Source organism: Dromaius novaehollandiae, chromosome 17 (genome assembly GCF_036370855.1).
Source record: "Dromaius novaehollandiae isolate bDroNov1 chromosome 17, bDroNov1.hap1, whole genome shotgun sequence".
Lineage (NCBI taxonomy): Eukaryota > Metazoa > Chordata > Aves > Casuariiformes > Dromaiidae > Dromaius > Dromaius novaehollandiae.
In genome coordinates, this window is record NC_088114.1 from 15,751,511 (window position 1) to 15,767,859 (window position 16,349).

Consider the following 16,349-nt stretch of genomic DNA (forward strand, 5'->3'; position numbering starts at 1 on the left):
CGGAGGCCGGAGCTGCCAGGCGGCTCCCGGCGGCTCCCGCGGTGCCCGGCGCTGCTCCCGCGGGGCCGCTCAGCCCTGGGGCAATCCATCACCCGGCAGCGGCGTGGGGCCGGCGAGCGCCCATCCGTCCGTCCTCGTCCTCCGCCGCCAGCCCGGCGCGGGGCTCAGGGCACGGGGTGCCGCGGTGGCATCCAGCCCTGGGCGATGCTGCAGAGAGGGGGGCCCTGGTGTCCCTCAGCTGGGCTGGCACATGCTGCGGGCACCGCTGGTGGCCCCAGTGCTGGTGTCCCCAATGCCGGTGTCCCCAATGCCGATGTACCCGATGCCAGCGTCCCTCTCGCGCTCCTCCCGGGCCACCGCTCAGCCTATGCCACTGGGCCCCCCGTGGCCGTCCCTGCCACACGTCACCTGCAAAACAGGGGCCCAGCGCTGGTAGGCTGCGGTGGGGACTGTCCTGCCCCCCCACCAGCCCCAAAGGGCGAAGCGGGGGGAGGCGACGTGGCGGCAGTGCTGCTCGGGGCGCTGCAAGCCCCCGGGGCTGCCGGCGGTGGCGCGGGGCTCATCGACGCGCTGCCGGAGCTGGCGGCCCCGCGAGCCCGCTCCAGCCGCCGCTGATTTATGAGCTGCACTGCAGGCATCGGGCTGGGGGCTAGCCCAGGCCACGCGCCCCCCCGGCTCCCCTGGCCCCACGGAGCCGGCCCGGGGGGGCCAAGGGGGAGGCGTTGCGTTGCACGACTGCCGTACACATGCACACATGCACACACGCACGCACAGAGGCGCGCAGCCCCCCGGACCCCCCCCGGCCCCGCGCCCCCAGCGCACAGGGAGGCCAGGGGCCCTGCACACGCGTGTGTGCATGCACACACGCACCCACCGCTCGCCCCCCCCCACCGCGGCGCCCCTCGCCCCCAAAACCCGGTGCGGCGCGGTGGGGGCCGGCCGGCGGAGCCGACCCCCCGGCCAGCCCCCTCCCTCCCTCCGGGCCCGGCTGCTGGTGGGGGGGGATGGAGAGGCCCGGCCCAGCCCCCGATGCACGGTATCCCCGATGCACCGTGCCCCCGCGCCCTCCGGCGCATGGTGCCCCCCGTGCACGGTACCCCCGGTGCATGGTGCCCCCCAGTGCACGGTGCCCCCCCGTGCACGGTGTCCCCGGTACACGGTGCCCCCCGCTGCACGGTATCCTCGGTGCACGGTGCCCCCCCCCGGTGCACGGCCCCGGCCCCGCCGCCGCCGCTGCCCGGTGCCCCCCCGCCGCCGCCGCCCCCCGGTGCCCGGAGGCCCCCGCGCCGCCGCCCGCCCCCGCCCGCGCCGCTACCTGCAGCGGCCGCAGCCGCAGCGGGACCCGCAGCCGCTCCGGGAGCAGCGGCGACGGCGGCGGCGGCGCAGGGCCAGGGCGGCGGCAGCGCTCCGCCACCGCCAGGCAGCCACGGGCACCGGCAGCGGCGGCGGCGCGCGCGGCCGGGCGCGGGCACCCGCGCCGGGCACCCGCACCAGGCACCCGCACCGGGCACCCGCACCGGACACCCGCACCAGGCACCTGTACCACGCACCCGCGCCAGGCACCCGCACCAGGCACCCGCACCAGGCATGCACACCAAGCACCCGCGCCGGGCACCCGCACCAGGCACCCGCGCCGGGCACCCGCACCAGGCACCTGTACCATGCACCCGCACCAAGCACCCGCACTGGACACCCGCACCAGGCACCCGCACCATGCACCCGCACCAGGCACCCGCACCAAGCACCCGCACCAGGCACCCGCACCAGGCACCCGCACCAAGCACCCACGTTGGGAACCCGCACCAGGCACCTGTACCATGCACCCGCACCAAGCACCCGCACCAGGCACCCGCACCATGCACCCGCACCAGGCACCCGCGCCGGGCACCCGCACCAGGCACCTGTACCATGCACCCGCACCAAGCACCCGCACTGGACACCCGCACCAGGCACCTGTACCATGCACCCGCACCAAGCACCCGCACCAGGCACCCGCACCAGGCACCCGCACCAAGCACCCACGCCGGGAACCCGCACCATGCACCTGCACCGGGCACCCACACCAGGCACCCGCACCATGCACCCGCACTGGACACCCGCACCGGGCACCTGTACCATGCACCCGCACCATGCACCCGCACCAGGCACCCGCGCTGGGAACCTGCACCGGGCACCCGCACTGGACACCCGCACCGGGCACCTGTACCATGCACCTGCACCAAGCACCCGCACCGGGCACCCGCACCAGGCACCTGCACCAGGCATCCACACCGGGCACCCGTGCCGGGCACCCACACTGGCCCCTCCGCTCCGGGGCTCAGGCATGTGCATGCACACCCAGCGCACTGGCAGGCGCACACGCGTGTGCCCGTGCAGCACCCGCCGGCCCCTCTGCTCAGCCCCCAGTGGTGCACACGCGTGTGCACACCCGCCCTCGCCTGCGCTCCCAGCACAGGCACCAGCACACGTGGGCTTGCACGCCCGTGGGCACACACGCACGCACCCACTCGTGCACCTATATCCAGCCTCGCACACTTGCTCACACTCACACCCCCAACGCACGCATCTGCACGCCCGTGGGCCCACGCACGTGGTGGCCCTCACGCGCACACACGCGCTCGTCCTTGCACGCGTGCTCTCAGCGCACACGCGCTTGCACGCCCGCCTCCGCCCTCGCGTGCACTCAACATACACGTGCACACAGGGATGGGGAGCTGCTGCCGCGGCTGTGCCCAGGGAGGGGCAGACTGGGGACACATCTGGGGACAGAGGGGTTGTTGCTCCGGCCGTGCCCGTGAGGGGACACATTCGGGGACAGTGCTGAGGCCAGAGGATGTGTTGCTGTCCCGCTCCCGCCCTGCCGGGCCCGGGCCAGCCAGGCTGGTGGCCGTGGGCTGGTGGCCATGGGGCTGGCCAGGGCCGGGCCACCGTGGCCTCGCAGTGCCACCTGGTGGCCTCGGCCACACCGCGTGGCACCCCGGCGTGGCACCCCGGCCCAGGCCTGCGGTGCGGGGCTGGGGGCAGCGATGCCCTCCCCGGCTGGGAGGAACAGCGCGCCCAGCACGCGTGTGACGAGCGGAGGGGTCTCAGCCTGGTGCTGCCGCCCCAAGCCCACGGCGAGGCCGGAGCCGGCCCGGGCCTCCCGCCCCCCAGGCTCCAGCCCCCGCCTGCATCCAGCTTTCCCAGCTCGCCTGACTCGTGACCTTGCTTTGCCTGGTGATCACGGGGTGGTTGATGGGACCTGTCGCTTCCACCACCCTGCTTGGGTGCTGCGGGACCGTGTCCCATGGGTGAGCCACCACCGGCTCTCAGGGACGGCCCAGGCTCCCCCGTGACGTGGAGCGTGACTGCCCCATGCTCCGGAGCCCCGATGATGCTCTTGGCCCTGGAGCAGGTTTGGGGGACCGTGACGGTGCAGCGGAGGCTGCTGTGCTGGAGCCCGGCGGGGAGTCAGTCGGCCACCAACTACGTGGTCCCACCTATGAAACCGGCCATGGAAACTGGGTGGGAGGAACAAGCCCGTGTGGCCACTATAGGCCTTTGAAGATGACACAGCCAGAGCTGACGTACGCATGGGAACCAACCTCGCCGTGCCACTGGCCGTCACCCTGCTGGGTGCTGCACCGGCCAAGCGCTGCTCTGCCGGGCTCAGGGAACTCCCATGGTTTCCTGGCTTCTGAGTTTGTCCAGAGTGCCAGGATCCCGGCCCAACCCACCAACCCCAGCAGCAATCGTCGTGGACAGGCGATGCACCCAAGGGGGCCCAACACCCACCTCAGGGTGATTCTGGCACCTAGACTGGAGATTTGGTCCTTCCCCACCTTACCTGCGCCCCTCTCCGCAGTCAGCCACGAGCTGCCCGGCTCAGCGAAGCGCAGCCCCGTCCCCAGGCAGCCGTTGGGATCCTCATGCAGCAGCACCCACCGGCTGGGGCCGCGTCCTCGTGGGGTGCAGTCGCCCTGAGGCCCTTCGCCCATGGGGCTGCCCCGCCGACCCGGGCAGAGGGCAGGAGGAGCCTGGGGGAAGTGGGACAGGGACATGGCATGGGGATATGGAGCTGGGACAGGAACAGGGAAGTGGGACAGGGACATGGCATGGGGACATGGAGCTGGGGCAGGGACATGGCATGGGAGCATGGAGGTGGGAGAGGGACATGGAGTTGGGACAGGGACACAGGATAGGGACATGGAGCTGGGGCAGGGACATGGAGGTGGAACAGGAACAGGGAAGAGGGACAGGGACACGGCATGGAGACACGGAGGTGGGACAGGGACATGGAGGATGGGAGCCCGGCACTGCGGGGGCGCCTGGCCTCGGAGCACAGCGTGGCCCCCCCTGGCCTTGTTTAGTCTGAGGAGGAGCTCGGGTGACCTTCAGCTCCGGCGAGGGCTGCCGCGAGCCGGTGGAGCGTAAACACCGCTTCCCGGCCACTCCAGCAAGGCCGTGCCGTCCCGGCTGGAGCCAGCCCACCTCCGTCCGCCCGGCCAGGAAGGATGGAGAGTGGCCGCGCGGGGCTCGGGCTGGGGGGTCCCCGGCAGACAGGGTGCAGTGCTGGCCCCCCGGCCCCCCCCGGCCCCCGAGCGGGTTGGCAGAGGCGCCCCGGCACACCGGGGGTGGGAAGGAGGCCGCGGTGCGGAGCCCGGCACGTCCCGGCGCCTTGGCCCCGGCCCAGGCCGCCTTGGCAGCGCTCGGCTCGCTGGCCCGGCGCCCGCTGCCGCCCCGCTGTCCCCAGCCACCCGGCCCGGCGCCGCGGCGAGGGGAGGCGAGGGGAGGCGAGGGAGCCGCCGGTGCGGTGCTGCAGCGCCGGGCACGTTCCCGGGTGCCCGGGCAGCCCCGGCTGCTGCTGGTGCTGGAAGAAACGCCGGGGCGCCGCGAAAGAGGGGGAAAAGAGGCTCTTTGAGGGGCGCCAGCACGTGCCAGGCAGGCAGCCAAGGCCGGGCACGGGCACCAGCGGGCCCCGGGGCGCCGCGCACAGCGGCCCCATTCTCGCGGGCGCAGGGGCGGCTGGCACCCGCGCGGCCCCCGGCCCGGTGCCAGGTGCCCCCCCCCCGCAGCGGCACAGCGCCGGGATTGTGGGGACGCCGGGCCGGGGGTCGGAGGCGACAGGGCACCGCTGTCCCCGGGGTGTGCAGTGGCGGTGCCCCCCGCGTGCCCGGGCTGAGCCACCCTGCGGGACGTGTCCCCACCGCCCCGGAGGGACAGACCCACGGGGGAACGGTGGGGAGGGGGCACCAGGATGGGGGTGCCACAGACCGTGGGCCCCTACACACACACACACGTACACACACACACACACACACACACGCACGCACAGCCTGTGCAGACCCCCCACACACCGTTACACACGCTGACACCCCCTTCGCACACCACTCCAGAGACGACACACACACACACTCGTCTCCTTCACCCCCCAGGCACAGAGACCACACACACACACACAACACCCAGATGCAAACCCGCAGCCGGATGCACAGCCGCACAGACCCAAACACGCCGCTCTACACAAGCGCAGGCCAACGTACACACGCCGCTACCTGTATACAAACAGGCGCGCCTGGAGACACGCAGGGGGACACACGGACCTACCCCCGCGTGGGCATCACCGCCGCACGCAGACACACACACGCACACACATGGACACGCGCACAGGCGGACACGCGCACAGGCGGACACACGCTCACGCTGGTCCCAGGGGCCCGATTCTGCTCCAGATCTGCCCCTTTCACTCCGGATTAGCCCCCCCGCTCCCACCCCTGGGTCCCGGTCCGCAGTCCCGGAGCAGCCCCCCCGCGCCGGATCCCCCCCCCCCGGAGCAGCCCCCCGGGCCGGAGGGGCGGAAGGCGGCGGCGGCGGGGGGGGCGGAGGGTCTCCTCCCCCTCCTCCTCCTCCGCCTCCTCCTCCTCCTCCTCCTCCTGCTCCTGCTCTTCCCTCCTCCCGCTCTTCCCTCCGCCGCCGCCGCCCCGCGCAGCGAGCCGCGGCCGCCCCGCTCGGCGCGGCGGAGCCCGGGCAGCGCGGCGCAGCGAGCCGGGCCGCAGCGGGTCGGGCCGGGCCGGGCCGGCATGGCGGGCCGCGCCGGGGGGGCCTGGCCCCGCCGCCTGCTCGCCCTGGGGCTCTGCTGCCTGCTGCCCCTCCCCGGCTCCGGCACCTGGAGCCTGGCCGCGCTGCAGCCCGCCGCCCGCAGGTACGCGCCGCCCCGGCACCGGCACCGGCACCGGGGGGCACCGGGGGGCAGCGGCACCGGCGGTGCTGGGCACAGGGAGCACCGGGAGACAGCGGGCACCGGGGCCCGGGGGGACACCGGGGCGCTGGGGGCACAAGCACCGGGCACGGGGGACACCAGTGGGCTCTGGGCGTGGGGGGCTCCGGGCATGGGGGGCACCGGGCACGGGGGACACCAGCGGACCCTGGGCATGGGGGGCACGGTGCATGGGGGCTCCGGGCATGGGGGGCACAGGGAGCACCGGGAGACAGTGGGCACTGGGGCCCTCGGTGACACCAGGGCGCTGGGGGCACAAGCACCGGGCACAGGGGACACCAGCGGGCTCCGGGCATGGGGAGCTCTGGGCGTGGGGGGCATCGGGCATGGGGGGCAGAGGCACCCGGCGTAGCAGGGCACTGGGCGCGGCGGGGCTGCTTGGCTCCGGGCCACTGGCACGGCTATGGGGTTGCTGGGACTTACTGGGGCCGGTGGGACGTGCTGGGGGCAGCAGGGCTGCTGGGGTTAGTGGCGCTGCCGGGGTGAGCAGGATGCTTGGACTTTCTGGGGCTGGCAGGGCTACTGCGACTTACCAGGGCTACTGGGAGTTACTGGGCTTACTGGGACTCCTGGGGCTCCCATGGAGCCAGGGGAGTAGCAGCCCCATCCCCAAGCTCCTGCCTGGGAAGCGGGGCGCTGGGGGAAGCCCTGTGCCGCTGTGCCCGCGGTCCCTTGTCCCCGAAGCCCCCGTCCTGGCAGAGCAGCAGGCAGCGTGCGGGGGGGGGGGGGTTGTTTACAGGAAACCTTTGGCTCGGGCCCTGTCTCCGGCACCGGATTGCCGGGACCTCCCGGTTCCGCTCGGGTCGGCAAGGCCACGGGCAGCGGCTGCCTCATTTCCCCTTCCCCTCCCGGCCGAACCTAGGAAACCTTGGCACCACCCTGTCCTGCCCTCCCCGGGCACCCCCAGCCCGCGGCTCGGCCCCCACGGTGCCCACCGCCCCGCCGGGGGCGTCCGGGGTGCCCGCCGGCCCCCGCAGCGTGGGGGTCCCACGGGCCCGAGCAGGGGCACGACGCCAGGAGGATGCTCCGGGGGAACCCAGGCGCAGAGCCCGGGTGCGCTCGGTGCACGAGCTCGGGGCCCCGCTCGGCACCACGGGCGCAGCGGGGCGGATGGGCTTTGCCACGTCCCCCTGCCTCGGTTTCCCCGCGTGGCTCTGGCAGGCGGTTGGCGCCCGGTCCCTCCCCGCCGCCCTGCCGGCTCCCGTGGCTTGACGCCCCGGTGAGGGGCTGCGCAGAAGACAATCCTGCCCAGCACAGGCATGGGGCCGCCAGGGCCAGGGGGGGCCCCGAGGGGGTCGGCGTCGCCCCCGCGGGCTGGCGGGCAGCCGGGGCGGGCAGAGCCTGGCATGAGGAGCCGGCGCGGGGCAGGGAGGCGCCGGAGAAAGGAGCCTTTGTGCGGGGCGGGCCGGGGGCGCCGGGGGGGTGGCGCCAGCCCCGAGCCGCCCGGGAATGCGGCAGGAATGCGGGGCCCCACTGCCCGCGCTGTGGGGCACGGGAGACCCCCCGCAAGTGCTCACTGCCCCGGGGGGCAGATCTGCCTCCGAAAGCTCGGGGCGGGCATCTCCCGCGGGTCTCGGCCAGGGCGGGAGGGGGCCGATCCTGCCCCCTCCGGGCAGGGACAAGGTCTCCAGGTGGCCAGCGAGCCCGTGCAGGAGGCACCTGGGGGGAGATCCGCGGTGGTGGGACCCCCAGAGCTCCCCGCGGTGGGGGCACCCGCGCCCGGCGCCCGCGGACCCTCTCCGAGGGCTGCGGGTGCCCCCGGTTCCTCCCGCAGCAACTGGTGCTCCTACGTGGTGACGCGCACGGTGTCCTGCCACGTGCAGAACGGCACCTTCCTCCAGCGGGTGCTTCAGAGCTGCCGGTGGCCCCTGGCCTGCAGCGGCGGCAGGTGAGAGGGGCCCGGGGAGGCGGGCGGCGGGAGCGGCTGCGGGACGCGGGTGACAGTGGTGCCCCGCTCCGCGCCGGCAGCTACCGCACCGTTGTCCGGCCCGTGTACCGCGTGGCCTACAAGACGCTCACGGCGCTGGAGTGGAAGTGCTGCCCCGGCCGCGCCGGCGCCAACTGCGAGGAAGGTAGGACGCGGCGGGGCCGCGCGAGGGGCCCAGCCCTGCCCCGGCTGCGGGTGCTGCGCCCGGCGCGGGCTGCGCTGCCTCCTGCTCCTCTCCCCGGCTGGGCTGGGGGTGGCCTCACTTGGTAGCCCTCCAAAAGTGTGTCCCCTCTGGCCACCGGCATCGCTGTAGGGGCCAGGCAGCGCGGGCAGGGACGCTAGCGGGTGCTGGGTGCTGTGCACCCATGGAGGGATGGGTGGACCCACATGTGGACGGGTGGAGGGATGGATGATGCTCATGGGTGTGCATGCAGGACGTGGTAGGGGCACCCGCAGGTGCTGGGGGCCAGGCACCCGTGGAGGGATGGATGGACCCATGTGTGGATGGAGGGATGGATGGATGATGCTCATGGGTGTGCGTGTGGCATGCAGCGGGGGCACCAGCACGTGCTGTGGGCCAGGCACCCATGGATGGACGGATGGACCCACATGTGGAAGGATGGAGGGATGGATGGATGATGTTCCTGAGATACATGGATGGATAGATGAGTAGGTGGATGGACAAAAGGACAGGCGGATGGATGGCTATGCCTGTGGATGGATAACCGCCTGGGTGGGTGGATGGATGGATATGTTCCCGTGCGAGTGGATGGATGGATAGTGGGCGGACGGGCGCAAGTGATTAGGTAGATGGACGGATGTTGCTGCGCATGGATGGATGGGTGGATGGATGGATGGACGTGTCCTTGTGCGGAGGAATGGCTGTGCCCGCCCGTGGGCGGACGAGCAGAGAGGCAGCTGGCACGGTGCCTTGTCGAGGGCCCAGCTGGCTGTGCCGTGGGTGGGGGTGGCCCAGGCCCGAACGGAGGGACCTTCCCAGCGGATGGCAGGGACACATCCAGGGACTGTGAGGACAGTGGGGTGGTGCGGAGGGGTGGGGGCACCCTGGGGCTCTGTCACTGCAGGGTGGCAGTTGGCACATGCCCCGGAGGCACTGGAGCCAGCTGGGTGGCGGCAGCGAGGGGGAGGCTCTTCCTCCCCCTCCTGCACCTCTGTGCGTGCCTTCCCTCTCCCCTCCTCCTCCTCCTCCCCTCGCTGTGCGCTGGCCCCGTGCCCCACATCTGGGCCCACTTAGGGCCGCGCTGGCTGTCCCCTCCAGCAACAGCAGTGCCTGGGTGTGGTGGCAGCGCGGGGGAGCGGGGGACGCTGTGCCGGCGGTCTCTGCACCCAGCACCCCTTTCTTGCCACGCCGGGCAACTCATGGGCAAGGGGCGCCGAGACCCCGTGCCAGGCGGTGGCAGGGCCCCCGGGACCGTGTCCCCTGCCATGTACCGCAGCCTCTAAGTGGAGCTGGGGGGTCTTGCTGGGTGGTGGGTTTGGGAGATCTGGCTTGCAGCCATGGGTGGGTTTGGGGGATCTGGGCCAAGGTCATGGGGGGGCTGGGGGGGATCTGGCTCATGGTCTTGGGTACATCTGGGGGGGATCTGGCTCACACATGTCAGTGGTCTTGAGGGAGGGATTTAGCTCAAGGTCATTGGTAGATTTGGGGGGATCTGGCTGAGGGTCTTGGGTGGGTTTGGGGCCAATCTGGCTCACAACCGTGGATGCTTTGGGGGGCAGATTTGGCTCATGGTCGTGGGCAGGTTTGAGGGGATCTGGCTCAGGGTCATGGGTGGGATTGGGGGGAGCTGGCTCAGGGTCATGGATGGTTCGGGGGGAGCTGGCTCAGGGTCATAGGTGTGTTTGGGGGGAGCTGGCTCAGGGTCATGGGTGTGTTTGGGGGGAGCTGGCTCAGGGTCATGGGTGTGTTTGGGGGCCTCTGGCTAAGGGTCATGAGTGGGTTGGGGGGGATCTGGCTCACAACCATGGGTGCTTTGGGAGGCAGATTTGGCTCAGGGTCATGGGTGGGTTTGGGGGGAGCTGGCTCACGGCCATGGGTGGGTTTGGGGGGATCTGGCCCAGGGTCATGGGTGGGTTTGGGGGGAGCTGGCTCACGGCCATGGGTGGGCTTCAGGCTTTGAGGCCCACTCGGAGCGAAGATGGGGCAGAAGTAGCAGAAGGACCCCCTGGCCCCCCTCACCCTTTTAGGGGGTGCCAGACTGCAGATCTTCCCTGCACCCCGTGGCCCCCCTGGGGGTCCCCCCACTGGCAGCTCTGTGCCGGGGGGGCTGGGGCCGCTGGCTGAGCCCCCCCTCCCTCGGCAGACGCTCACAGCTACCTCGCGCTGCGGGACGCCGCACAGCCCGGCCCACCGCCGCGCCAGACCCTCCTGCGCCCCACCGCTTTCTCAGGTGGGTCCCCGGGTGCTTCGGCGGTGGGGGGGCGCCCCGGGGATGGGTGCCCACCGCCCCGCTCGGCTGCTCCGCAGGGTGCTTGAACTGCAGCCGCCTCGGCGAGCTGACGGCCCGTCTCGCCAGCCTCGAGGCCCAGGTGAGCGCCCACGGCTGCCCCGCCGGGGACCCGCCGCCCTGGGGGGGCTTCAACATCCCCAACGCCACCTCTCCTTGCCAGGTGGCCCGGCTCTCGGTGGCCGACCCCCCGCCGTCGCCGGCACCCCGGGTTGCCCCCCCGGGCCGGGGCCCTGGCAGCGGCTGGCTCTGGGGGGCCCCCGCCGCCCGCGGGAGCCCCGGCGAGGAAGGTAAGGCCCGGCGTTCCCAGCGTTCCCGGCATTCCCCCACATGTGGGAAGCAGGCTGGCTCTGGGGCGCTCTCCTTCCTCCCTCCTTCCTCCCCCTCGTCCACCACCTCGGTGCCCCCGAGCCCCCCCCCGGCGCCCACCCCATCGCCCAGTGCGGTGCCGGGGCTGGGCGACTTCCCAGCTCTTCCTGCCCTGCCTAGGCCCTCTTCACCCCCCCAAATCTCCCGAAGCCCCCCAAGTCCCCCCCCCGAGCCCGGAGATGTCGCCTGCTCTCGCCCCCCCAAATCTCCCGAAGCCCCCCAAGTCCCCCCCCCGAGCCCGGAGATGTCGCCTGCTCTCGCCCCTCCAGGCTCTTTCCCAGCCCGGATCCAGTGGGGCCTCGGGAAGCCCCGGTCCCCCCCCCCACCCCGGGACAGAGCTGCCACCAGCCCTGGTGCCCCCGGGGATGGAGACAGGGCCAGGACACCTGTGGAGCCCCCCAGCCCCCCCACCGAGCCTTGACCCTCCTCTTCCTCCCCCCAGGGCCCCCGGGTCCCCCAGGAGCGCCCGGCCGCGACGGAGCCCGAGGCCTCCCCGGAGAGAAGGGGGCCCCCGGGCTGCCCGGCCCCCCGGGCCCCCCTGGACCCCCCCGAGCCCCCGTGGGGCCAGCCATACCCCGCCTGCCCAACCCAAGTAAGGAGGGTCCCATCTGCGGGGTGCCCCCTGGGACAGGGCAGGAGGGGAAGCCCGGCTGCCGCGTGTGTCCCAGCAGAGCTCGCAGCGCCTTTGTGGATTCTCTGCTGTCTAATATAAGGGTTGTGCTGCGGCTTTTTCCCTCCGCTGTGGCTCAGCCCCTGTCCCCCGCCGCTCTCCCGCAGGGGACCCGCTGCTCTCCAACACCGTCACCGAAGTGGCCGGGGGCATCGTGGGCCCCGCCGGACCCCCCGGACCTGTGGGGCCCATGGGTGAGTCTCCCCCTCACCCACATCGCTGGGGACATGGCCCACGCGGGGCCCCAGCTGAGCCGTGCCCCCCCTCTCCTCGCAGGTCCCCCCGGCCCCCTCGGGCTGCCCGGCCCCCCGGGACCCCACGTAAGTGCTGGGAGTGGCAGGTGCGGGGGCGAGCGGAGCCCCAGGGCGCTGGGGGACAGCACTCAGCGTCCCCCCCCCCCCCCCCCCGGGCCCGTCCCTGCGGCTGAGGCCGTGCGTTTCCCTCGCGCAGGGTAAAGCCGGAGCGCCCGGAGCCGCCGGCCCCCGCGGGGAGAAGGGAGACAGGGTGAGTCCCCCTGGGCCCCACGGGCCGCATGCAACGAGCTGGGGAGGGCTCAGCTGCGGGGGCATCACGGGGGCCGGCACGCCGCCGTGCCCCCCCCCCCCGCCACTCACCGGCTTCCTCCCCGCGCGCCAGGGCCCCCCAGGACCCCCGGGCAGCCGCGGCCAGGACGGGGCGCAGGTAGGTTGTGGGGCCACAGGCCCAGGGCCGGGCGCTGCCGGGGGGGCGCAGGCCCGTCCCCTTCGCCCCCCCCCCCGCCGCCAGTCCCTCTGCTCTCTGTGTTTCAGGGCAAGCCGGGCCCCCGGGGCGAGCCGGGTGACAAGGGCACGTGGGTAAGTGCCGGCGGGTGGCACCCGCCCGGGGACAAGGCGCCTGCTGGCACCGGGTGCCGGGGTCCCCGAAGGGCAGCGGCTCCCCCGCGGGGGAACACGCTGCCTGCGCCCGTCTGGGGACCCCCATGGTGGCCTGGGGGTCCCCAGCTGTGCCTGGTGCTTGCGTCACCCCTGGGACCCCACCGATGGCATGGGGGTCCCTGCTGTGCCCAGTATCAGCATCCCGTCCCCGGGACGCCAGTGATGGCATGGGGGTCCCTGGCTGCGTCTGGCATCCGTGTCTCATCCCGGGGACCCCCACGATGGCCTGGGGGTCCCCAGCTGTGCCTGGTGCCTGCGTCACCCCTGGGACCCCAGTGAGGACATGGGGGTCCCCAGCTGTCCCCATCGCCTGTGTCGCATCCCCAGGACCCCAACGATGGCCGGGGGGGGTCCCTGCTGTGCCCAGTACCTGATCATGTCCCCAGGACCCCAACGATGGCCTGGGGGGGTTCCCGCTGTGCCCGGTACCTGCACTGTGTCCCCGGGACCCCACCGATGGCACGGGGGTCCCCGCTGCGCTTGGTCCCCCACCCCAAATGTGGGGGGCCTGGCCGGTCGCAGCTGCCCCCGCGGCGGGGGTCTGTGCCCCCCGGCAGGATGGGGGTGGCACTGCCAGCCTGGTCCCTGCTTGTCACCCGCTGTCCCCCCATGCCTGCTCCTTTGCCCCGTGCTGCGGCAAGGTGGGGAGGCCGGGGCGGGTGCTGCCCCCGCCGCGCACCCTCACAGCCCCCCCCGCTCTTGCTCCGCAGGGGGAGGGTTTACACCAGCTCCGCGAGGCGCTGAAGATTTTAGCGGAGCGGGTTTTAATCTTGGAAACCATGATTGGGCTCTACGGTGAGTCGGGGCGGCGGAGCAGCGAGCCGGGCCGGGGGGGTCACCGTCCGTCCCCCCCCGGCAGCGGGGTGCAGGTGGTCCCAGAGGGAACCGGGACAGCAGGTGGTCTCCATCTCCGACCCCCTGGTCCCCCCCGGTGTATGACATCATCATGCATGCATGATGTCATCAGTCAAACCGTGACATCAGGGCACGGGGACCCACTCTGGCGGCAGAGGGCCATCAGGGCACCCCTACGGGCACCCCAGGGTCCCACCCCACAGGGGACCAGCCTCGGGCAGAGATGCCCGTGGCTGGGGACAAGCAAGTGCCACCAGGGCAGGTTGGGGACACGTGTCCCCACGGGGGAGCCCCAGCGCCCATCGAGCTCCCACGTCCCTGCGTCCCATGCCTGCCACCCCAGGTCGGGGCACCACCGAGGAGCCACCGCTGGGGACAAGATCAGGGCGCGGGAGCCCCTCGCATCCCCCTGGGACCATGGGAGCACCCAGCACCCCTGGCACCAGGGGCCCCGCAGCACCCGCTGGCACCACGGGACCCCCGGAGCACCCGGCATCCTGGCGAGCCCCCGGCACCCTCCCAGCACCCGCCTGGGAGACCTGGCACCCCCCACCCACGCACTGCCCCCCCCCCGGCCCCCGAGGGCCGCTCCTGGGCCCGCTGTGCCGCCCGCGCCACCGCTGCGCCCGCGGGGCGAACGCGCTCGCTGCTCTGCTCTCTCACTCTCCCCCAGGCCAGTAGCTTCCAAACCCTGCTGCGGCAGCAGGCCCGGCTGGAGATCCTGGCTAGAAGGGTCACCTTGCTGGAAGCCATCATCTGGCCAGGTAACGCGCTTTCCTCCTCCTCTGCTTGCATGAGCCAGGCTCGCCGCGTCCCCCCCGGCCGGAGCCCCTGGGACCGCGTCCCCGGAGCTCGCTGGGAGCAAGGGAGCATCCAGAGCCCCTCTCGAGCCAAGTGAGACCATGGAGACCCTTGATCCAAGAGGCCAAGGGAGACCCTGGAGCTGCCCAAGGACTAATGGAGCCCTGGAGAATCTCTTGGACCGAGGGAAACCATGGAGACCTCTTGGGTCAAGGGAGACCTTGGAGTCCCTAAGACCAAGGGAGACTCTGGAGCTCCCCAAGGACTAAGGGAGCCCTGGAGAATCTCTTGAACCAAGGGAGACCATGGAAACCACCTTCAACCAAGGGAAACCATGGAGACCTCTTGGATCGAGGGAGACCCTGAAGCTCCCTGAGGACTAAGGGAGCCCTGGAGAATCTCTTGAACCAAGGGAGACCATGGAGACCATCTTGGATCAAGGGAGACCATGGAGACCTCTTGGATCGAGAGAGACTCTGGAGCTCCCCAAGGACCAAGGGAACCTCTGGAGCTGCTCTCAAACCAAGGGGGACCATGGGGACCCTCTTGGATTGAAGGAGACGCCAGAGACTCCCCTGGGACCAGGGGAGCCCCCGGTGCCCAGCCCCCTTCTCTCTGCTCTCTGCCTCCACTTTCTGGATCTGCTTTTTTGCGGGGAGGGGGCTCCTTCCTTTCCGCGTGCCAGGCGGGGGGTGCCAGCCGGGTGCCAGGCAGGGGTGCCCCATAGCCACCATGAGCCGGGTCCCAAAACGACTCTCCCCATCCCGTCCCCCCCCGCCCGCAGCTCCGGGCCGTATTCACCCACCGGGGGCCAGCGCGGGGCCAGCCTGATGCCGTGGGTGCCCCTCACCGGGGTGTCCGGCCAGGGGGCAGCAGGGGTCCGCGCGGCCGGGGGGGCCAGCGCAGGGCCTCACGCTGCCGCTCTCCTCTCTCCCCCACAGAACCGGAGCCCGGCTCAGGCAGTGGCCCTGGGGGCCCGGCAGCGCCTGGCCCCCCCCGCCGCAAGCGCGCCAGCCCCCCCGGGCCCCCCTGGCCCCCCGGCAGCCCCCAGTGAGCGGGGCCGGGCCGGCACCCACCATCACCCACGTGTGCAGAAGGCACCGCGGCTGGGCCGGGGGGGCCGGCAGGTATTTATTGCCCCCCCCCGGGGTGCCCGCACCGCGGCCCCCCCGCAACGCCCACGCTCGACCCCCGCTGCTTTGGGCACCGCCCGCGTCGCGAGGTCATTAAACGCCTCCTTGTCCCTGTGCGCGTCTCTGTGTCCCCCGTGTCCCCCCCTGGGCAGAGCCGGGTCCCCGCCGTGGGGACGGGGGTCCCCGCCGTGGGGAGAGGCGCGTGGCGCCGCAGCAGAGGTCGTATCCTGCCTGGCGGAGCTTGGCCCGGCGCCGGCCCCCGTGGCCATGTGCCGTGGCTTCCTGTGGCCGCCTCTCGTGGCGTGGGGTGGTGGCGTGGGGTGGTGGCGTGGGGTGGTGGCTGTGGCAGGCTGGGCTGCCCTGTGTCCTCACCACAGCCTCACCTGGGCCCGGGGGACTCCAGGCACACGGGACCCCGAGGACACAAGGGACCCTGGGCACAAGGGACACCACGGGCACAAGGGTCCCCAAGGACACAGGGGACCTCAAGGACACAAAGGACCCCATGGGCACAAGGGACCCTGAGGACACAGGGGACCCTGAGGGCACAAGGGACCCATGGACACAAGGGTCCCCAAGGACACAGGGGACCTCAAGGACACAAAGGACCCCATGGGGACAAGGGACCCCGAGGACACAGGGGGACCCTGAGGGCACAAGGGACCCATGGACACAGGGGACCCCAAGGACACAGGGGACCTCAAGGACACAGGGGACCCCAAGGACACAGGGGACCTCAAGGACACAAAGGACCCCATGGGGACAAGGGACCCCGAGGACACAGGGGGACCCTGAGGGCACAAGGGACCCATGGACACAGGGGACCCCAAGGACACTGCCCCGCCGGGGGGCTGCCAGCCCCGACCCGCACCCCCGGGTGGGGACCCCAAGCCCGGCCCCAGGCCAGGGCGCCCCGGCCACCCCTCGAGCGCCCCCGAGCCCCCGGTGCCCCCCGC

At 72.6% G+C, this 16,349-nt stretch overlaps 1 protein-coding gene across 7 annotated transcripts; it reads left to right on the top strand.

The window, feature by feature from the left end:
* Positions 1-5,912: 5,912 nt before the first annotated feature.
* On the top strand, positions 5,913-15,507 carry EMID1 (EMI domain containing 1). Of its 7 annotated transcripts, none has more exons than XM_064522334.1 (14): positions 5,913-6,181; positions 8,031-8,144; positions 8,225-8,328; positions 10,508-10,594; positions 10,672-10,733; positions 10,815-10,941; positions 11,463-11,612; positions 11,798-11,884; positions 11,967-12,010; positions 12,141-12,194; positions 12,327-12,371; positions 12,479-12,523; positions 13,315-13,399; positions 14,262-15,195. In XM_064522334.1, the coding sequence occupies exons 1-14, from the start codon at positions 6,060-6,062 to the stop codon at positions 14,492-14,494; spliced, it is 1,359 nt and encodes a 452-aa protein (XP_064378404.1). In that variant the 5' UTR covers positions 5,913-6,059; the 3' UTR covers positions 14,495-15,195. The 7 variants fall into 7 exon arrangements, 5 of the variants coding, with proteins under 5 accessions (XP_064378404.1, XP_064378401.1, XP_064378400.1 ...); XR_010392093.1 differs by lacking the exons at positions 5,913-6,181; positions 14,262-15,195 and adding exons at positions 14,133-14,223; positions 15,202-15,258 and having other exon boundaries at positions 6,188-8,144; XR_010392094.1 differs by lacking the exon at positions 5,913-6,181 and adding an exon at positions 14,133-14,223 and having other exon boundaries at positions 6,188-8,144; positions 14,382-14,459.
* The last annotated feature ends 842 nt before the right edge of the window (positions 15,508-16,349 follow it).

Bases quoted from the DNA above. Each gene is read 5' to 3' on its own strand.
- EMID1 (XM_064522330.1), top strand. From the start codon at position 7,516: ATGGGGCCGCCAGGGCCAGGGGGGGCCCCGAGGGGGTCGGCGTCGCCC. The intron at 10,734-10,814 runs GTGAGCGCCCAC...TCTCCTTGCCAG, and splicing joins TCGCCAGCCTCGAGGCCCAG to GTGGCCCGGCTCTCGGTGGC. The intron at 12,011-12,140 runs GTAAGTGCTGGG...TCCCTCGCGCAG, and splicing joins CCGGCCCCCCGGGACCCCAC to GGTAAAGCCGGAGCGCCCGG.